This window comes from Aspergillus mulundensis (assembly GCF_003369625.1).
Source record: "Aspergillus mulundensis strain DSM 5745 chromosome Unknown scaffold_4, whole genome shotgun sequence".
NCBI lineage: Eukaryota > Fungi > Ascomycota > Eurotiomycetes > Eurotiales > Aspergillaceae > Aspergillus > Aspergillus mulundensis.
The window spans coordinates 1,712,850-1,734,512 of NW_020797892.1; the positions used below are offsets into that span (position 1 = coordinate 1,712,850).

General features: G+C 33.3%; 4 protein-coding genes across 4 annotated transcripts; 3 read left to right on the forward strand and 1 right to left on the reverse strand.

Annotated features, from left to right (window-relative positions):
* Positions 1 to 9,316: 9,316 nt before the first annotated feature.
* On the forward strand, positions 9,317 to 10,353 carry DSM5745_05042 (uncharacterized protein; the record flags this gene model as incomplete). Its single annotated transcript, XM_026747058.1, has 2 exons — positions 9,317 to 9,908; positions 10,007 to 10,353. The coding sequence occupies 2 exons, from the start codon at positions 9,317 to 9,319 to the stop codon at positions 10,351 to 10,353; spliced, it is 939 nt and encodes a 312-aa protein (XP_026604538.1).
* A 550-nt stretch (positions 10,354 to 10,903) lies between these two features.
* DSM5745_05043 (uncharacterized protein) lies at positions 10,904 to 11,989 on the reverse strand (the record flags this gene model as incomplete). Its single annotated transcript, XM_026747059.1, has 1 exon — positions 10,904 to 11,989. One exon carries the CDS (start codon positions 11,987 to 11,989, stop codon positions 10,904 to 10,906), a length of 1,086 nt encoding a protein of 361 aa, XP_026604539.1.
* Positions 11,990 to 13,113: 1,124 nt separating this feature from the next.
* Positions 13,114 to 14,598, forward strand: DSM5745_05044 (uncharacterized protein; the record flags this gene model as incomplete). Its single annotated transcript, XM_026747060.1, has 1 exon — positions 13,114 to 14,598. The coding sequence occupies one exon, from the start codon at positions 13,114 to 13,116 to the stop codon at positions 14,596 to 14,598; it is 1,485 nt and encodes a 494-aa protein (XP_026604540.1).
* Positions 14,599 to 15,356: 758 nt separating this feature from the next.
* DSM5745_05045 (uncharacterized protein) lies at positions 15,357 to 16,509 on the forward strand (the record flags this gene model as incomplete). Its single annotated transcript, XM_026747061.1, has 2 exons — positions 15,357 to 15,432; positions 15,479 to 16,509. The coding sequence occupies 2 exons, from the start codon at positions 15,357 to 15,359 to the stop codon at positions 16,507 to 16,509; spliced, it is 1,107 nt and encodes a 368-aa protein (XP_026604541.1).
* Positions 16,510 to 21,663: the final 5,154 nt, after the last annotated feature.

Consider the following 21,663-nt stretch of genomic DNA (forward strand, 5'->3'; position numbering starts at 1 on the left):
CCTTATAGTAAATAAAAATTTTTTTATATAAAAATTTTATTATTATTTTATTTTTAATATTAAAAATAGCTTTAGTAACTAGCCAGCCTATTATATAATTAATAATTATAATAATTTATTTATTATTATTAGGTGTTACTAGTAATACCTTAATAAAATTAATTTTTTATTACTTAAAGGGTTGTATATTTTTTTTAAATATATAAAATTATACCTCACGCTTTAGTTTTAGTTATAACCTTTATATAACCTAGCAAGCAGGGTAGGCGTAAACTACATGCTAAATATTTTTTTTTATTATAGGCTATTAAATATAATTATTAATTATATTTAAAAGGCCTGGATGTCCTAGATGGCTATAAAACTTATATATTTTATATATAAAGTTTTTTTAAAAAGGTATTTATAAATATAATGCCTTTTAATTATTTAATTTAATATATAAAAAAATATTTTTTATAATATTAAGTTTTACGCCTGGTTAAGGGCCCTAATAAAAATTTTTACTTTTTTATTATACCTAATTTATAAAAAATTTATTATTAGGTAATTAACTATTTTTAAGGTAGGTTATTATTATGTTTTTTTAATATTTTTTTTTATTTTTAGTTAATATAACTATTAGTGTTAGTATTATGCGCTTAACCTAAGTATTTATTATTTTTTTATTTTAGTTACTTTAAGTATTAGCAGGGCTATTTTTAATAAAGTTAGGTTTTTAGTTAAAAATATTAAAAATAATAGCCTTTATACCTAGGTAATAATAAATATTTAAGTTATATACTTAAAACTTTTTTACCCACCGCACTAGTTACTTAAAATAAGTTTTTATAATAATAAGATATTTAAGACTCTTGTGGTTAATAATAACTTTAGTTATAATATTATTTTTAAAGTAATAATTTTATTAATATAATACCTTTTTAATCACAAGAAGCTTTTTTTTATATTAGGTAATTTTTTTTAGTATTATTAAGTTTGCGGCTATTATAAGTAATAAAATATTAATATTTTTAGTTATTTTACTAGTTAAAAACCATGTTAATTGCCCACTTTAAGGTATTTATTTTAATTTTAAAAGGTTTATATAACTTTATAATTTTAAGCACTAGAATGTTAGTTAATATTTTTTTTAAAATAATAAATATAAGTTTATATTAAATATTTTATTATACCACATGATACTTCCTTTTTTACTTAGTAATATTTTTTTTTAAAAAGTTTATATAGTAGTATAATAATTTTAGTAAAATTTTTAATATATTTTTAGTAATATATGGCAAGGCCTAGAAATTATTAAACTTTATAAATATTTTAAGGTCTTAGCTAATTTTAAATAATATTTAACTTTACTAGCATGGGTTAAGTATATTTATACTTAATAATATAGCTATAAAACTTTAATTTTTTTATAGTAAAGGTGCACTTAAAGCCTTTAGCAAATAACTTATTAATTTTAAGGGCTATTATAATTTAGTAAAGGTGTTTTTTATACTTTTTAATAAAGTTAAAAAAAATAAAAATATTATTAAGGTATATAACATAAGTTCTTTTTATATAAGGGGCAAAAACTTAGTTTATTAATTTTAAAAGGTAGCTAGGGCGTTGCTTAGCTTAAAGGGTATTATTAAAAATTTATATTTTTTAAAAATAATATTAAAAGCTATTTTTTAAACTAATACTTCGCCCATCCACACCTACTAATATTTTAAAAAAAGGTTAATCTTAAAAAAATATTAAGTAAATTTTATAAGGTTAATAAGGTCCTTAATACAGGGGAGCGGATAGCCATTTTTAATAATTTTTTAGTTTAATAATTAATAATTAATATATATATGCTATTTATTACTAGGCTTTGGGATAAAAATAACTAAAAATCCCTAAGGGCTAGTAAAAATATAAATAATACCCTTTTTTAAAAACTTAGTAAATTACTTTTTTAACTTCTTAAGTTTTTCCTAGGAGAGCGGATAAAAGGGTTAATTAATAAAAAAAAAATTACCTGTGTTAATATTATAAATTATATTTTATTTTAAAAAAAGAGTTAGTAAAAGTTCTTTTTTAAATTAATTTATAAACTTTTAAATAATTTTTTTAACTAATTTAAATGCCTTAAATCCCTTTTTTATACCCTTATTTTAATTAGGATTAGGGCAAATAATTATAAAAAAAGCCTGTTAAAATTACTTTTATAATAGGCACTTAGCTTGCTTTACTAATATAATTTTTAAAAAAGTTTAAATACTACTAATATTAGGTTAAGTTTAAATAAACTTAATAATAAAAAGGTATTTTTTATTAGCAGCGGGGAGATGCATTTTATTAATACTAAAGTTTATTTTTAAAAGGTATTTATAAAGCTAGTTTTTTTTTAGGATAATATTATATTTTAAAATATTTATTTTTTATAAATAATAAATATACTTTTAATTATTAAGCGCGAGTGGTACTTAAAAGCTTTTATATATTTTTATTTACTATTTATTAGTTATAATAACTTTAAGTTTATTAAGCAAGCCCTTTACCTTATATAATTATAGTAGGTATAAATACTTTTTATTAATAAAAAATTATCTTGCACTTATATTAACAAGAACTTAAAGGTGCTTAATACTAGTAAGGTTAATATTAATACTTACTTAGTATTATAAAATATTTTTATTAATAGTATATAGCTTGGTTTTAGTAACTTAAAAAATAAATAATATTATATAAGGCTTGGGGTTTTCCTGCTTTAAGTTTTTAAAAAATTTTTTAAAAAGGTTAATAATAATAAAAAAAATATATTTAAAAGCCTTTATTATTTTAATTATTAATACTTTTAAATTTAGCGGCTAGTCCTATTTTTTAAATAAGGTAGCTTAAAATAATTAGGGTAAAGGTATTTATTATTACTATAGTTAAAATAAAGGTGGTTGCAAGTGCACTATTTTTTTTAGTTAATATTATTAGGGTTTAGGTTAGTATTAAATATAAGGGTAAATTAAAGGTTTTATACTTTTTTTTTTAACCGCCCTAATTAATAGGTTAATAGCCTTAATTATAATCTTTTAATATAAAATTTTTAACTAAGGCCCTAACTAAAGTAATCCTAGTAGTACTTAAATTTATAATATTTAAATTATAGTAGCTAAATTTTTTACTAAAATTAAAATTATATAAAAAAAAATAATTACTAAAGCCTTTTTAAGCAAATTTTTTTATATAAAGGCTTTATTTATATAAGGTAAAGTATTTAATTACTACTTTAAAAGTAATAAAGTAATTATAATTATAAGCTTATTTAGCTTAAAGTTTAGGCTTAGCCCTATTAACAAAGTTTATAATTTAAACCTTTATAAATATAGGGTGTTTAAGCAGGCTAATAATAACCTAAAAATAATTACTATAATTTTATATTTTAGTACTATTTTAGGCTATATTTTAGTATTAAAAATAGTGTTTTTAGGCACTAAAATACTTCTTAAAGTTTTAATAAACCTAATTTTTAAGTTACTTAAAAGTAAAGATTTATTTAGGTATAATTTTTTAATTTTTTTAAAACTAGCAAGCATTTTAGCGCTTTTTAGCCTGGCTAGTAAAAAAGTTAATAATAACTAGAACTTTTTTATATTTACTAAAGTTTTAACTATAAAAAATATACTTATTATAAAAATAATAATTTATATTTTAAATTTATATTTTAGCTATATTTAAGTTAATATAGCCTTTATACTTAGTAATATTTTTAAAATTAAAAATTTTTTAAGTAATTAGTTTTTTATTAAATAATTAGCCTTGGGTGTTTTCCTAGCGTTTATAAAATAAGTTATTTAAAATAATAAATTAAATAAATAACCCTTAGATTTTTTTGTTTTAGCTAGTTTATTTTTAAAAAAAATTTAACCTTTATATATTATAAGTTATACTATATAATAACCGCGGGATTAGTAAGGTTAATTAGGTTTATAAGGTATTTTATAATAATTAGTTAATTAAAGTTAGATAAAATATTAAAAAAGAGTCTTAATAAATTAAGAATTAAATAAAAAACTTAGTTAAAATAATTAATATTTTTTTTTTATTTTTCCTAGTAATTTTTATAATATAAGTATTACCCTTGCTTAACGCCCTTAACTATTACTTTTACTTTAAAAAGCTAATAATAATAATAGCTGCTATAAAATTTTTTTATATAACTAGGGTTAAGTTATTAGTTAAAAAACCTTTAAATTTTTTTATTTATATAGTTAAAAATATAATTTTTTAATTAAATATATAGGTAAGGTAATAACCCTTATTATTATTAATTATAAAAAAAATTCTAGCTGCCTTGCTGCCCAAGCACGAAGTTTTTTAAAATAATAATTAAATAAATATTTTTTACTAGTATTAATAAAAGGGGTTTTTAGGTTAGGTAATTATTAATTATTTTTATTAATATTTTTAATATAGCTCTCGGGCCCCTTAAAAATTTTTTAAGCTTTAATTTTTTTTTATTAAAAAAATACAGGCGGCGTTAAGTAGTTTATATTATTAATAAGTTTTACTATAAATATATTATTAAGTAACCTTAGTAATTAAGCATGGTAATTACCTTATTACTATATTTAATTAAATTTTATAATATTAAAAAAGCTTATTAATTAAATAATTAAAAATATATTATTAAATATAATAATACTAGCACTAGAAATTACCTGGCTAATAAGGCTAGGTAATTAAAAAAAAATATATAAAAAAAAACTAAATATAAAATTATTTAAAGGTTTTTTATTAAGGCCTTTAAGCGCTTTATATAGCTTTTATTTAAGGTAGTAAGGCCTAAGTATTATTTTTTAAGGCTACTAATATCCCTAGGCCTTGGCATTGCCACGGCCGATAAAGTGGCCTAAGGCATTGACACCAGCGATGAAACCACATTAGTATATATATTTTTTTTAAAGCTAAAAGTAATATAGCCTAGCTAAACACTTATTTAGCTTTTTAGCTTTTTATTAAAACTATAAATATATTAAAGTATAACAAGACTATATTTAGGTACCTATTTTTAATAATAAGTAATATAAATATAATAGTACAAAAAAATAAGATTAGCAAAGTTTAAAAAGTCTTAATAAGCTTGCTTTTTAAATACCAGGCCTTTAAAAAGCTATAATAAAAATAGTAATATATAAAAGCATGGTAAGCTTAACCTTTTTTTTTATTTACTAGTAATTACTAATAGTACTTACTATTTATATATTTTAATAATAATAGACTTACTAGCTTTTTAATTAACTATCTTATAATATTACCTTACCCTGCTATAACTAACCTTATTACTAAGCTATTTATACTTTTTTATACTATTAAATAATAGCTATATATTAATAAGGCTAAACTATATAATTTTATACTATATAAATATTATTGCTATATTTTATAGTTACAGGATACTATTAAAATAGTTTATTTATTTTTTATAAATTAAAATTAGGGATATTTACTAACTAAATATAGATTTATAAGATAATTTACTACTTTAAACTTTATTTATTATTAAGTCCAGAATTTTACTATAATTATATTTACTTAAATCTTTATAAACATAAATTTTTTTTAGGAAATATTAAGCTAATTAATATATTTACTATTTTTTAGCTTTTTAACATGGTAGCTTATTTATAACACGTGTTATTTATAAATACTTAATTTTAGAAAATATTTAGCTAAGAACTGCACTTTTATAATTTAATTTTTAACTTTTATAAACTTAATTTTAATAAATTTTAAATTATATTTTTTTCCCTACTACTTAAGTATATTTACACCTTTTTAATTTACTTTAAATAACTAGACTTTTACTATAGGAATTAGCATTTAGCTAAAAATTATAAACTTTAATTAAAAATTATAAAGTTATACTAGTTCCCTATTAATAATTTTTTATTAATATAATTTTAAAGTATAATTATTATATATTTATAATAAATTATTATTATGTATTTAGCTAATATTTAGTTAATATTTAGCTAATATATAAGCTGCATGTAAAAATAGTTAATAAAAGCCTTAATAATTAAAAATAGTGTTTTAATACTATTATATAGCTTAAATAGCCTTAAATTAGTACCTTAGCTACTAAAAAATACTACTTTTTTTTATAGTTAAGATTAATATTAATACTATTTAATAAGTTACTAGATTTATATATGCTATAATTAAAATTATTACTAATTATATACTAAATACCTAAGTTATATAAAATACTTATTAATTTATTATAGCTAGGCTTAAATTTTAATATTATTTAAAACTTTAATTTAATAGCTAATAACCCTAGTAATATTTTAGGGACTAATAATATACTAGGGCTAATAATATAGGTATATAAAAAATATTAAAATTAAAGCTAATAATTTCTTAAAATAAGTAATATTATTAGTTTTTTAATAAGAATTTTAAAGTATAACTTAAGTTCCCCGCCCGTGTTTATACTAGCTATTTATATTAAATATTTAGGAATACTACCCGCTGGGCACCTAAAGGTTAAATAATTAATTTTAGTAACTTTTATAACTTAAGCTACTAATATTAATAAGCTATAAATATATATATAGCTTATATAACCTTTAAAGCTATTTATAATATATTAACTAAATAAATAAGTTTATATTCACGCCCGCCCACGGGCGCCCTATTACCTTAATATTATTATAACTTATATAATATTTATAAATATAAAAGCTTTTAATTAATAAATTAATTATAAATTAAATTAAAGTATTATTTACTATTAAAAGTTATATTTTTTTTATAATAAACCTTATAATAAATATGCTTAAATATAGATTCTTGCTACCTACTTTAGTAAAATAAAAAATAACTTAAAATAAAGCCTTTATATTAATTAGCTAGTAAAGCCACCGCTATTTATAGGTTTTTATAAATTAATTTAAGTAAGTTTATTATATTTTATATTATTATTTTTAGCGTGAATAAAAATTAGGCGTTAAATAAAAAGCCTATAATTAATTAAATAAATATAGTATATAAGTATTATAACTATAGTATTAATAATTTTATAAAGCCTATGCTATTATTAATATACTTAAATAAATAATAATTATTAATATATAAGGTAATAGTACCATAAGCTTTAATAGCTAGCTAATACTTAAAGGCTACTTTTAATAATTAAACTAAAATTTAATAGGTAAGCTAAAATTTAATAGCCAGCTAATACTTAAAGGCCATTTTTAATAATTAAGTAAAAATTTAATAAGTAAACTAAAATTTAATAAGTAAGCTAAAATTTAATAGCTAGCTAATACTTAAAGGCTACTTTTAATAATTAAGTAAAAATTTAATAAGTAAGCTAAAATTTNAATTTAATAAGTAAGCTAAAATTTAATAGCTAGCTAATACTTAAAGGCTATTTTTAATAATTAAGTAAAAATTTAATAAGTAAGCTAAAATTTAACAGCTAGCTAATACTTAAAAGCTACTTTTAATAATTAAATAAAAATTTAATATTTTATTAAGCTAATATTACCTAATTATTTTAATATTAATTATAGGTAATACTGCCTAATACTTTTAATATTTACTTTAATTAATATTATATACTACTTATAATATTTTACTTAGCTAATATTAATTATTTTTATTTAGTATTTTATTTAAATAATATTACCTAGTTAAGTTAATACTATACCTAGCTAATATTACTTACTAACTTAATATTATTTTTTATTAATATTATTTAGTTATATTAAATATTATAACTAATTAATATTACCTTGTGTTTTAATATTAGTTAATATTAAATATTATATACCTATTTTAATATTACTTTAATTTAACTATAAGATATGTCTAATCTTTTATTAATATCAGGCTAATAATAACCTATTTAATCCCTGTTAAATTGCTGTTGGTCGGGACCCCCCGGAACCGGCATGGCTCCCAAATCTAATTTCCTACTTGGTATTGTCCGCGCCATGCTGCGGACGATACTGGATGATGATGGCTCTGAGGAGAACGCATTACGAACTATGAGAATATGAACTTGGTAACGATAATCATTAATCTCCATCCGATTCTGTGCTTTCTCGAAAGGTTCCGGTTACTCATTGACATAGCGAGCTGGCTCTCTCTCTCGTGGGCGTTCAACTTTGTTTTTACGTTGGCTCCGAAATGTATTTCATCATCGAATAAACAGATGTTAATGTTGTTCTAAAGCCGCTGGAGCTTGACCGTGTCAATCATGTTTTTATTGAAGGCACAGATAGGATTATTTAATTTGGAGTCCTATTCCTGTTGGGCTGTCCTGACCAGTGAGTTCCGCACTCAGCAAATACACAGGCAGGGCTTGCCTCAATGTGCCCTAACCTCCCTCCGCTTCAAAGCAAGCCAGAGAAAATTGTCCCCCAGCTGGAAAGACTCCTCTCACATCCAGCTTCCATAGCACGGACCCTTGCTTGGTGAGACTGTCGATGCAAGTTCGCGCCGTGATGCCCTGGCTGAATTCAATCATGCTCACCGACGCAGGGGCACACGAGCGCCAGGCAGAAAGATACCATGCAAAGTGTGAAGGGGTATCCAGACGTTGGTGTTTCACCTCTTGCCTCATGCATGCATGCATGTCTCACCACCTTACGCAGCCGGCAGTTGTTCGTCCGCAGATTAGGTACGATGACATGGTACTCCGGCTAACGCGGGCTGTTCGGCCCCATGCACATGCACCGCATGCATAGGAGCCTTCTCCAGACAGGATAATGTTGCGGCACCAAGGCGTCCAGATCGGAACCAGGGGCCAGGGGCCAGGGAGTATTTACAGGTGCCTGCCTGGTGGGCCACCTCCGGACTGGGGCCTGGGGAAGTATTCCGTACGGCCGGGGCGGAATAGCGATACCTAGGCAACACAGTACGAGTCATTTGGCGATCAAGCGAAGCCAGGCCAGGCTGCTTCGCAGGACCCTGCAGGGGTACCTAGTGAGCCAATCGGTGGACTGCTCGGCATTTGGGGGGTGATGATGGTGCGTTAGCGGGGTTGGCGGTTCTTTGTTGCTTTATTTAGCGCCGACACGGTTTTGTTTCCAACTTTCGAGTCTCCATGGGCGTGTCAATCTATGTCTTCTTTTGGGGACGGCTGGGGCTCGCAGGATGCAGGGAGGATCGAGTCTCCAGCCCCTGGGATGATGCTCTTTCCGAAGTAGGGCTTATTTGGGAAGATCCTATGGGGCGCTTAGGTTTTGCAACGATAGCGTTTGCTTTGGCGTTAGAGATGATATATTACCTGTGGAAGTCCGGGCTGGGTTACCTGGTGATCACTGTTAAACCTCATAGCACCATGGCCTCCCTCTTTCTCATTGCATCCCTTTGCCTGGTCTCCCGCTCTCTGGCAAGCATAGCCGGCAACAACATTTCCACCGCAATCAATAGCGACGACTTCTCAGGATGCCTCACCTACGATCACGACATGGTTTCATCAAACACCCTCTCGCTCGCAGCCAGTGATCTCAATTCGGGCTCCGCACCGTTCACATGGACAATGGGCATCCGGCTGGACACAGATCCAGCCCCCGACGACGACTCGGACTCCAACACGGACAACATGATCCTCCTTGCGCGGGACTTCTACTTCGGATACGCCCCCGCTGCGTCCTCCTCGGCATCCATATCTTCCTGCAACATTATCTTCCTGGATATCTCCGGCACTGCTGTCCTATACCCCAATCTCTCGACGACGGCAGTTGACTGGACGCAGGAGCTCCCGGACGACTGCGCGCGAGGTATAAAGATGCAGATTGATACTGCTGCCAGGCAGGCCTATAGGAGTGGTCAGGATGCGGCGACGTTCTGTGAAACGTGGAGGTTTGACTACAATGACGAGCTGCTGGGGATATGCCTCAATGCGGGCCTGGGGGGTAATGTGATGAAGGGTATGTTCATCCATCAAGCCTAAACGGCTGGATGACTTTCTATTAGCATGGTCGTCAGGCCGCCTTTGTCGGGATATTTGCTAACTCCGTCTCTGCAGCCATCACCATCAACGCGTCCAGCCCTGAAAACTGTACCGCGGCCTCGGGACTCGACTACAATGTCCGCCCTGTATACTCAAGGGAACTAAAGTACCAAAGAGATAGAATTGAATCGAAGCCTATGATCCAGGGCACCACGCCGATTGTTACTGTCCTGTTCCCGCCGGCGGACTCGAATGTCACGGAGCCCGAGACGCACTTTCTCAATTTGAGGCCGCAGACGCGCCTGCTTCGGCTTGTTGACTACTCGCGTGCACAGCGGCCCCATTCGTCGTCCTTGTGCTTTGTTATGTTGAGCTGGGTGGTGAGCGTTGTATTTTCTGTGCTGGAGTGCGCGCGGTTCTAAGTACCAGGCCTATGGTAGGTAGTAGAGTTATGCGACCTTTCTCATTATTTCTTTGGTTATCTTTGGCAACTGAACGGCATTCCCTGATGTGATATGTTGCATTTTCTTCGCTGCAAGATTCGACTGTTCCCAACGTAGTTTGCGATCGGTTGGATGCTAATTCGTGGTTCTGCTTTTGTTTGATAGAATACCTCGTTGTTCAGACACAATCTATCAACTAGTACGATTTTAGAAAATACATTACCGTCCAATAGAAGTTGGAGTATGAAGTCCAATGGACATTTAGTTGGGGGGTCGTCCAGGATGGTGCGAGAGTATGCTTACATGCGGATGCGAAGGTACCTAGGGATCTATCTCACTCATCGTGGCGAAATATTCATTGCACTAATCAAGCAGTCAAACACTTGCCGTAGCTAACAAGAACAATAGTGGCATTTCGACGGAACACGGGAAGGAATAGATTGGGAAAGAAAGTACAGCCAGTGACTTTAAAGCGTTGCCTGTCAAACGGAGCACCCAGAGCGTTTCCTAGGGACATGGGAAGAACCTCCTACCACTCTTCAAAGCTTTTGTACGTCTTCACACGCGCCGCAAACTTGGCTACGCCAGGGGCGGTGCTGCTGGCAAGAGAAGGATACTTCATCTGACGGTTGCCCAGGTCAAAGCATGGCCCGGCAGAAGCCTCCTCGCAAAGCGGCCAAGTCCTCCCAGTCTCCATGTCACAGAACGTCTTCTCAGGGACATCCACAAAGTCCGGGCCCAGGGACATCGGGTGCTCGCAGAGTTCCCGTGCGCTATGGCTCTGCCTGCTCACAATCAAGAGATCCGGGTTATTGTTCTTGAGACCGCTGACACCGACCGCAGTCACGTTCCGGCGCACCCATTCCCGCGCGTGCTCTCTCTTCCCCTTACCATCCGGGTAAGCGTTCGTGTCCCGGTCGTTCTCCTGGTCCGGGTCCTTCATCGCCCCGGTCATGGTGTACTCCGGAGGGGGTCTGAAAAAGGTCACCAGATCGTCCGGCCGGATCTCCGGGTGGAAGGTCATCCGCCTGGTATTGCGGCACAGCCGCTCCGGCTTATCCTTGTACTGCTGCAAGAGGGCATCGTCCGTCGCGAACGAAGGCAGGTGGATCGTCAACCCCTTCGCCTTGATGCCATTGCTGTGGTCTGCGTCGAACCAGGCGCACCGGATCGGCACGTTCGAGCTCCCGTACGACCGCTTGCTGTGGTACCACTGGGCGTCGCAGGTGTACGCCATGTCGCCGGTCCACGCCCACTGGTGCGAGTTGCCGCTCACGATGATGGCCGTGATGCACAGCGCGTCGTTCTCGTGCATCGCCATGAGCAGGTAGTCGGGGCTTGCTTGCTTCCCGCCGTTCTGGGTCGGGCTGATGCTGAATGTCTTGGTGCCGTCTTCGTTGATGTGCCCGTCTGCGTCGCCTTTGTACTGGCCGATTCGGTCGCCGTTCTCGTCGAAGACGGCGAGGTGTGGGATGCTTCCGCCGGCGTTGGGGGCTGAGCCGGTAAGCACGGTGACGCCGATGACTTTGTCGGTGTCGACATCTTGGCTTTTGAGGACGTCGAAGAAGGAGTAGCCTGATACTGCGAGGCCGGCGAGGTTGATTAGGGCGTTCATCGTGGGTGCGAGGTGAGAGGTTTGGATAGATCTGGTAAGGCAAGTTGCAGAGGAAAGAGATGTTGATGTTTTAGGTCAGTCACTACGATGTTGAGTGTTAACCAGCTTATATATCAGTTTCCATGATTGTTGCCTACGGACAATGATAGATTCAGCTCATGAACGGGTGTTGAGTCTACCTTGCTACATCAAAATATCGACAATCGTAATTGTGTTTGATTCAGTCAGGTACGCTGCGACATGATGTTGTACCGTATGGAGACGGCGGATGACCCATGATCTTGCTGCCTAACCCTTCATTCTAATTCCCATCCCGCAGAGGGGCTGATGGGGTAAAAGCGATGGTCCAACTGAGTATGCGATAGCTCTACACTGAGACATGTTGTGCATATGGCCCCAGGCCCGGTGCATCGCCCCTGCATTGGTTCATATTGTTTGAATTATCTGATGTCTTACCTTCAAACCCAACAATCCGCCCCTGCATGAACCACTGCCGGGATCACACGATAGACCAGATCCAGAGTAATACCATAGCCCTAGAGTCTTTGCCCCAGACCCGCACGGGTCCACGGGCCACCCCGAGCCGGCCCCACCAGTCCCAAGAAAGGTAAAACCTTGGGGAACCTTGGAACCAATCAAGCTGAAAGGCTCCTGGATGGTTCCTTGTGCGAGTTAGGTAGGTAAAGGCTGGCGAAATTAGGCTGATCTCATGACTCGCTTTCGTTTCTGCCTTTTATGCTTCAGAGCCTTGCCGGCCATTACGACATGCTTAAGCGGTTTCATCCTGTACTGTTGGGGTTCTGGCTCATTTGATAGGTCGAGAGTCTCTATTGGAAAGGTGGCCCTTGTATGGACCTAGCCGTTGGTCTCCGTTCCATACCTATCTGCCTATTTGGCTGGGTGAGTCGCCCATACGGTCCATGCCAGCAACCGGTGTTGGAGGTCCGTAAATGATTTTGGAAGGGCGTTGTTTGACGCCTCTGCACCCCTCAGTAACATACTCGCTCTGGCCTGATTAGTCACCTGCAACCCCATTCTCCTTCCTCTGTTGACGCGCTCTTTGTTCCTCGCCGCTCCCGCAGCCAACCCTTGGAATGCAATCAACACCCAACCTTATCATCAAAATGTCAGATCACGCATTCCTTTTACGCCTTCCCCACAACGTCCGGTACCGGATCTACGTTGAGCTAGGAATTATCGTCCAAGACGGTGTTGTTGATCTTAGTCGCGTTCCACCGCACGGGGAATGGTCATGCCGCGAGCAGAAGATCATCAATGACCCCTCATGGCATTACCGGCATTCTTTTGCAAACCAGCTCTTCTATGTTTCCCGTGGTGTTTCCGAAGACGCGCGGAGTTTTTTCTATTCGGAAAATGTATTTGGCTTTTTCCGTCACATTGGTTGGGGGCTGCAGGCTATTCGGGGGTTTGGACCGCTGGTATGGAGATCTTTCAGATGCGTCTCGTTTGCACTTGACAAGTCCTGTCACTGGGAAGGGTATGAGAACAGATCATATCACTACGACGATGAATTCCTGAGCCGGTGTCGCGATGTTGAGGAAGTTTTACCGGACTGGATTTACATATGCGAGCAGCTGGCGGCTCATAACACACATAACGACAGGCTGGATCTTCGTTTTATGTGCGATGCTTTCACAGCTGAAACTGCGGCGGCGTTTTTAAGTCCTTTGAAGCTTCTGCCCCGGTTGAAGAAACTTGCTATAAAGATGGGGCCCTTCTTCAATCCAGACACGCATCAGATGTCTGCCGCTATGATACGGGAGAAGACGAAGCCTCGAGACTGCCCGAAACCGTTCCCCTTCTTTCACCTCCCAATTGAGCTTCAATATCGCATACTGGAACATACCGACCTCGTCTTCGATCTTGCACACATCTACTCACCCGACCAACATTGCTTTCGCCCGCAATACTCGCAGTATGGGAGAAGCCGCACCTTTTGTCCAGATCGACGCGAGGAATTCTGCATGGAACCCGGTGTCCTTCCCTGTTTGCGTACCCCACACATGCTCTTCCTGGTGAGCAACTCCATGCGCCGGTTGGCGATGGACGTCTACTACTCTCGAAACATATTCCACGTGGAGTGTGAGACAAAGACGTCCCCGCCAGCTGCGGCATGGAGCGCGCAAAAGTCCGCATTTCTCCGCTGCTTTGCACCGCGTTCCTTTCAATACCTTCGGCATATTCGGTGGCGGATGCCTTCAACGCGGACCTGGACCGCGTTTCAGCCTGGGAATCGGGAATCAGAGGACTGGGTGATATCGCTTTACCTGATCTCCCTGGCCGTTCCTGCGGGTAGTTTGACGATGGAAATGATGATCCCTCCCTACTCCAGCCCAGTTACCACCCCTTTGACGCAATATCTTGTCGATTGCGACGATGAGTACTTCCGACGGCTTATTTCATATATGGATTGTTTGAAGGGCCACTTGAGGGATTTGTTCTTGCACATTGAATACTCTCCAAGCGGGGAATGGGATCAGATTCGCTTGGACAAGGAACGAGCTCTGGAGCGAATTATAATGGGGAGCGGTTATGACAGCCTTGCGCGTGGGAAGAATCCACACTTTCGATGGCCCCGTCACCGCTGATTCTGCGATCAGACGCAATCATGGTTGGGGATAGGTACCAAGATTATCAGTACGGCTGTGCGGCCGAACGTTATGCACGTACCTGATTGTTGAAGCAAATATTTTCTTCGTATACTGTATCTCGGCCGGACCTTCCGGACATAGACTGCTTGTCTTATCTAATTACTGGTCTCGAAAGCTTTCTGCCTATTCTATTTTCATACATTACAGATAGTGCTCACGCCTGGATGTCCGGGACAGTAGCCAAACCCAAAACACCAACATCTCCCCTGAATCCTGTATGCTCCCTACTGCAGGTCCTACTGCACGGGCCGGATTTCATCTTCGTGAACGCCCAATGGGGACGAAGACATTAGTGGCCCAAGCGTGTCCCCTATCCTCCCAAAACACTTGCTTGCACTTGGGAAACGCTTCAGCCTAGATAATTGTCACGTTCTGGAGACGGAAGATGTAAAGCACAATCAAATTAAAGGATGATGTTGGCTATCCCTTGTCAATGTTGGCCAAGGCTGTACGATGACTGGACAGCGAAGGGGTCTTGCTCATCGAGCTACGGTACCACGTAGATATCATGAGCTGGGGATGCGGCGTACGTGCTGCTTCAAATGGTTATATAACTGGCGCTTCGAGTATCTTGTCTTGATCTTGTCTATTCCATCAAATCCGTGATATAGGCGATAGGGTTCTGTTTCCCTACTTTTATATAGCTACTACTGCCACCTGCACAAGACACTCTTTGCCAGAAGAAAGCCGGCACAATGCGTCTATCCTCGAAGCACATCATTTGGCTCGCCATTGCCTTAGGGCTAGCCTTCCATGCTGCCGCAAGAGCACGTACGCATGGACCTACCCTCCCATCAGGCCCAACTAACGACTACAGTTCCCCATGCATTGTACGAGCCGGAAGCCAAACCAGGAATCAGAAACGAGCTTACTCTCGTCGAAAGGGGCAGGCTCCCCTTCAAAGCCCCCGGCAAGGGGGCAAGCACCGGCGGCACCGGAGCCGCCCCAAACACCCTCGGTACCCTTGAGCCGCCAAAGGCCATTGCCCCAAGCCCTCCCAAGTCCAACCCCAAGGGTGACCAGGGCACCACCAAAGACGAGGGCAACGACAAAGACAAGGACAAGGACCATGGGCAGACGAAGAGCTGCAAGCGCGCCGACGACGGCAACGGCAACGGCAACTGCGCGCCCACAGCGCAGACCGCAAACCCGCCGCCGCCCCCGGACTCCGCCCGCGGACTCAGGAGCACGGGGCTCGCGCCGCCCTTGCGCTACACGTTCGCGAACATGGCGCCCTGGGGCAAAGACAGGCAGACGCGTTCGGGGCTCGCGGACTGGCGGCCGGAGAATGCGCTGCGGAACGAGAACGAGGGGGCGGAGAGGGCGCTGAGCAAGAGGTTCAATAGATCGCTGGGCGACTTCGCCAAGAGGGTCTATGAGGGCCTGAAGAGCGACGGTGCGGACCCTGCCTGGGCAACCAGAGGGTATAACCTCGTGGCGGCGCTGTATATCCCCGGCCGCGGCGTGAGGGTCTCGACGATCCCCCGCGGCGATGCGGCGAAGCTGCTGCTTGATAACTTCCAGGACCGGGCGCCGGGGCTGTACCGCGTTACGCGTGGTGGTCGGACGGCCAATTACCCTAACAACCCGCATGCCGAGGATGGGGTGGTCTATCAGGAGGAGGCCCAACGGTTCCGGGAGAATGATGGGGTTCTTTCGGGTGCGGACGATACGTTCCCTGAGGGTTCGAGGGTTGCGGTGTATGGGTCGTGGAGGTTCGAGGAGGTTGGCCAGGAGGCATTGATACGGCCGTGTCAGGGTAAGGAAAAGGCCCGCGTTGTTGGGTGTGAAAGGGCCCTCAAGGAGCTGGGTATTGATATTGTTCTCGACAACTACGAACTACTCTAGATTGCTGGCGGCGCCTGGTCCTTGTCCAGCGTCCACGGCTACCCGACTACATGTCCCGGTTTCCAAAGGTAGGTTGTCGTTGGGTCTGCCGCCCGTTATACACGTGCTGCGACCTTGCTTTCTAGCTAAGTTCGTGCTTTTCTTGCTGTTGTTTGGTATACTATATACATTTGCCTTGTTCAGCCTTACCTGTCTGCTTCAGTCTTTCCGCCTCTTGGTATACCTGCTTGTTGAACCATCCATCTGTCCATGCCCGAGTTCATCCCTTGTTGAATAAGTCGTGACCTGAGACTTATGACTTAATGTAAACCATGGGATTCTTTTGTCTGAGTTACAGGAATAGACAGCGTCTATATTCCATGGAATCACCACCCACAAGCCATATCACAGATCTTTATATCCCCATCGCTATATGTCGGAGCGGAGGTCTGGCAGGCCGGAGAAGCCGCCAGAAGCCTCTAGCCCAGATTGGCTTTGTTCCCCGCGCTTATTTTAAAGAGGCTAGTGTTATTATATATTACTTTTTTTATTAAAAATTTTATATATAGATTATTTTTTAGCTAGATTTACTTATTATTTTATAATATTATTATTTATTTTATAATATTTTTATTTTATTTTTATAAGTAGCTTTTTTAGCCTTTTTAATAGGTTATAAGCCCCTAATTTTTTTAATATTTTATTTATAAATACTACTTATTATTATTTATTTTATATTTAAAAATTTATATATAATTAATTAAGATAGCAGCGCTGGAAGCCCTAGAATTTAATTAATTAATTTTAATTAATATTTATAAATATTTTTACTTTTAATATATTAAAAGGCTTTATAATACTTAATATAACTCCCACGCCTGTTATAAAAATAATATTTACTTTTATTATTATAATAAATTAAGTAATAAACCTATTAAAAAAAGCCTTTATATTTAACACGGTAAATAAAAAATAAAAAAATAAAAAAAACTATAATACATGGACCTGGTTAGTAGGCCTAAAATTAAACCTATATAATTTTAAGGTACTTATTAAAAAGGATATCCCGCGCCTAATATTAATATTAATATTATATTAAAAATAAATAATTATATTAAAAAAGGTTTAAATATAGCTCGCGAAGAGTTTAATAAATAATATTATATAAATAATACATGCGGATTTAAAAAAGGCGTTATATATAAATAAGTTTTATATTAAAATTAACTAGGTTTTTAATAAAAATAAATATATAATAGCTTATATAGTTTAAAAGGAAGCTATTATTATTAACTAAGCTAGTTATAGTATAGTCTAGAAGTTTATTAAAATATTTTATAAAAAGTATAAATTTAGTAATAAATTTAATATAATTATTACTTTATATTAATAGTTCTTTTTACTCTTAAAGAAATTGCGGGTAAAAATGCCTTTATATTATAAAGTAAAGTATATTTTAATACCCGCGAGCGCTATTAAAAAGATAACTATAGTATAATTTTAAAAGGTTTATTATAAAGTTTTAAATAAAGTAAAGGTTAAAACCTTTGTTTAAGTGGTAATACTAAAAAATAATAATAATAATAGTAATAAGAATAGGAGTAGGGACAAGAATAATAGTTCTAAATTTAAAAATAAAGATTAAAACATACCTTGTTAAGGCGCTCTAGAGAAAGGGGTGTTTAATAAGTAGTGGTAAAAAAAAAAAATAGCTTTAAAAAAAAAATTGCTAAAAAATATATATAATTATTATAGTAAGGGACCTTATAATCCTTTAAAATATTATTATCTAGTACTAAAAAAATAATTATTAAGCTAGTAGTTATTAGGCAAGATTTAGTGCTATAAGTTTATTAAGCTAATAAATTTAAATAATACTAAAAATAATAATAATAGCAAGCCTAGCGCTGCTATAGTTCCTTAATAAACTTAGGGTAAATATAGTATAAACTTTAGTATATATAGTGCTATGCTTTTTATTATATTAATAATATTAAAGTTTTATAATTAATAGCTTGTAAATACTGGCTCTAGAATTCCTATATATAATAATAAAAACCTTATAAAAAATTTTTATATTATTTAGCTCCCGTAGCACGCTTTTACTATATTAAATAATAAAAAAGTAATCCCTAAAGGGAAAGGCAAAGTTAACTTATATATTTAATTAAATAATAACAAGGTTTTAACACTATAATTTAATTACTTATGGTTTTTTAAATTACCATGTAATATTTTACTAGTAAAAAAGATTAAGATAAACCTAGGCCTTTGGTATAATAGTAAATTATTAAGGATTTAATAAATTAAGAATAACAAGGTTATTTTTAAGGTTTATATTAATAAGGACATGCCTTAGTTAAGCAAACTAAATATTAATAAAAAAGCAAGCTTTAATATAGCTTTAGTTTTAATAAGAGTTTAATATAGGTATTTAGGCCATGTATTAGTATTATAACTAAATAAAAACCACGCGTAGTTAAATAATGTTAATAGTAAAAATAAATATTAAGATAATAAAATAATTATAAATTATAAAATATACAAGCTAGTAAAATTAAAAAAAAAGGTTTTTAAAACTTTTTAATAGCAAGTTATAAAGCCTTTATAAATAGTGCATATTAATATTTAATTAGTAAAGCCTTAGGGTATATAGGGATATAATTATGCTTTATTAATGCTTAATAATAACTTTAGGGATTATTTTTACTAGTTTTTATATTAAAAAAATAAGGCAGTAAACGCGCTTATTTACATGCATTTATAATAGCTTAATATAAGCAGAGTATATATTATAAAAATAAAAAGTAATAACACCAGGGATTTTAATAATTATAAGGCCTGGTATTATTAAAATTATACTAGTACTAAATTTAAAAAAACTTTAAGTTATATACTTAAAAAGAACAGTAAAATTAAGTAGTTTAGTGGGTATATTATATAAATTACTTATAGTATAATAATAAATATAAAGTTACTAAAAAAGCTATAGCCGCTAGCGGTTAAATCCATATTATATATTTAAAATTAACTTATTTAAAAAGGTAAAATAAAACTACTAGTAAAAAAATTTATAAAAGGCCTGGGGATACTGGTGCTAAATAATACTTTATTAAAGTATTTATAAATTTTTAAATATAATGCCTACGTCCACATCCCTATAAAAATAAAAATAAAAGCTTTAAAAATAATGCCTAAAGCGGAGAAAGAAAAACTTATAAAATATAAGGGATTTTATATTTATAAAGTATATTTTTTAAAGTTTAAAAAGATTATTAAATTAAAAAATATTATATTTAAAAAAAAAAAAATAATAATAAAGTGCCTTTACTTACTTTACTATATTTATTAACTAATTTTAATAATAAAGGCCCTGGTGGTTTAGTTAGTTTTAATAAGTAATTTAAAATATAAAATTTTAATAATAATAATTTGCAAGTAGCTAATAAAAGCAAAAAGATTATTATAACTAAAAGAATCTAAACCTTATTTTTAAATTTAGCGCTTCCTACCCTAAAATTTATAAAATCTACATTAATAAAAAAAGAAAAATTACCAAGCTATAAGGCTTAGCTAACGTACTAGTTAAGGCCACGTGCTTAGGTATTTAATTAATAAATACTAAAAAAAAAAGTGCCTTTAGCAGCTAAAGTAGTATTAAAAACTATAATTATATAAAAAAAACTTATATAAGTACTAGAGAAAGAAAATACTCCTAGTATAAATTATATATAATTATTTAAAGAATTAATAGTTAAAAAAATAGTTAAGAAAGTTAAAAAAGTAAAAAAAAATATAAAAAAAAAATAAAAAAAATGCAAGCAAGTAAATTACTAAGTTTATTTATTTTTAATAATATGCTAGTATTCTTGCCTTATAAAAAATAAAAGATATAGGTATAAAAAGTATTATAGTTAATTAAAATAAAAAAGGATAAAGTAGTTCCAGAGCAAGAAGTTCTAGAAAACTTACTATTTTTAAAAATTAATAATAAAACACGTATGGCCGTGGCTTAACACTTTAAGGCTAAGATATAGTATTATAAGAGTAAAAAGAAAGAAAAAAAAAATATTTTTAATTTATAATAAAAGATTTAGGGCTAATTTTGCCTAGCAAAAAAGTTAATAAAAAATAATTTAAATTAATATACTTTATAAATAAGCAAGCAAAGTAATTAAAGTAAGAATAAAAATATTATAATGCTAAAAAAAAGTTAAAATTACTTAATTTATTAGCCTTACCTACACTGCCAATTCCGGATGGTGTTTATCCTTTTAAAACCTATAAGATATTAATTCTAAATAACTACAAGAAGGCAATAAGATCTCCCTAAAAAAAGTATTAAATTAAAATAATAAATAAGTAAAATACCAAGTTAAAGGACATCCCTGCATAAAAATTAGTTTCTTAATTTTTAGCTATTTAAAAAAAAAAAAAATTATACTAGGAAAATAGGTTTTTAACACTAAAAAAAATAAAAAAAATAATATTAAAAAGTTTCACGCCCGCTGGGTTATATATAATAACTTTTAAATTAAAAATAATAGCCTAAAAATATACACTTTAGTTATTATTAACACGCTGGTAAAGATTTATTTTATGGTTATTTATAAAAGGGGTTACTACTATATTTAATTTAATATAATAACTGCCTATTTTAACTTTATAATAAAGTAAGAAAAGGTTTTTATAAAGCAACCTATAAATTTAAAAAAAAAAAAAAATCTTATTTGCCTACTCCTCCGCGCCTTATATAAATTAAAAAAAGCGGTATACCTTTAAAATAGAATATTTACAAATATATTAAAAAGTATAAGCCTTTAAAGTATTAAAAAAAATTTATATTTTTTTTATTACGCCTACAAGGGTAATATTATAATTATTTATATAAATAACGCCTTGGTGGTAGTGTTTATAAAAAAAATTTATAAAAAGTTTTTAAAAAAGTTAACTAAGTACTTTAAGCTTAAAATTCTTAAAAAATTAAAATAGTTCCTGGAATATAATATTAATTTTATAAAAAAAGGAATACTTATTTTTTAAAAAACCTATATTTAAAAGATTCTAAATTAATTAAACTTTAATAAATTAAACAGGCAGAGGATTTTAATAAATTTAAAATAAAAATACTTAATAAAGGTGGCTGTTGCTGCATTTAAACCGCCATAAAAAAAA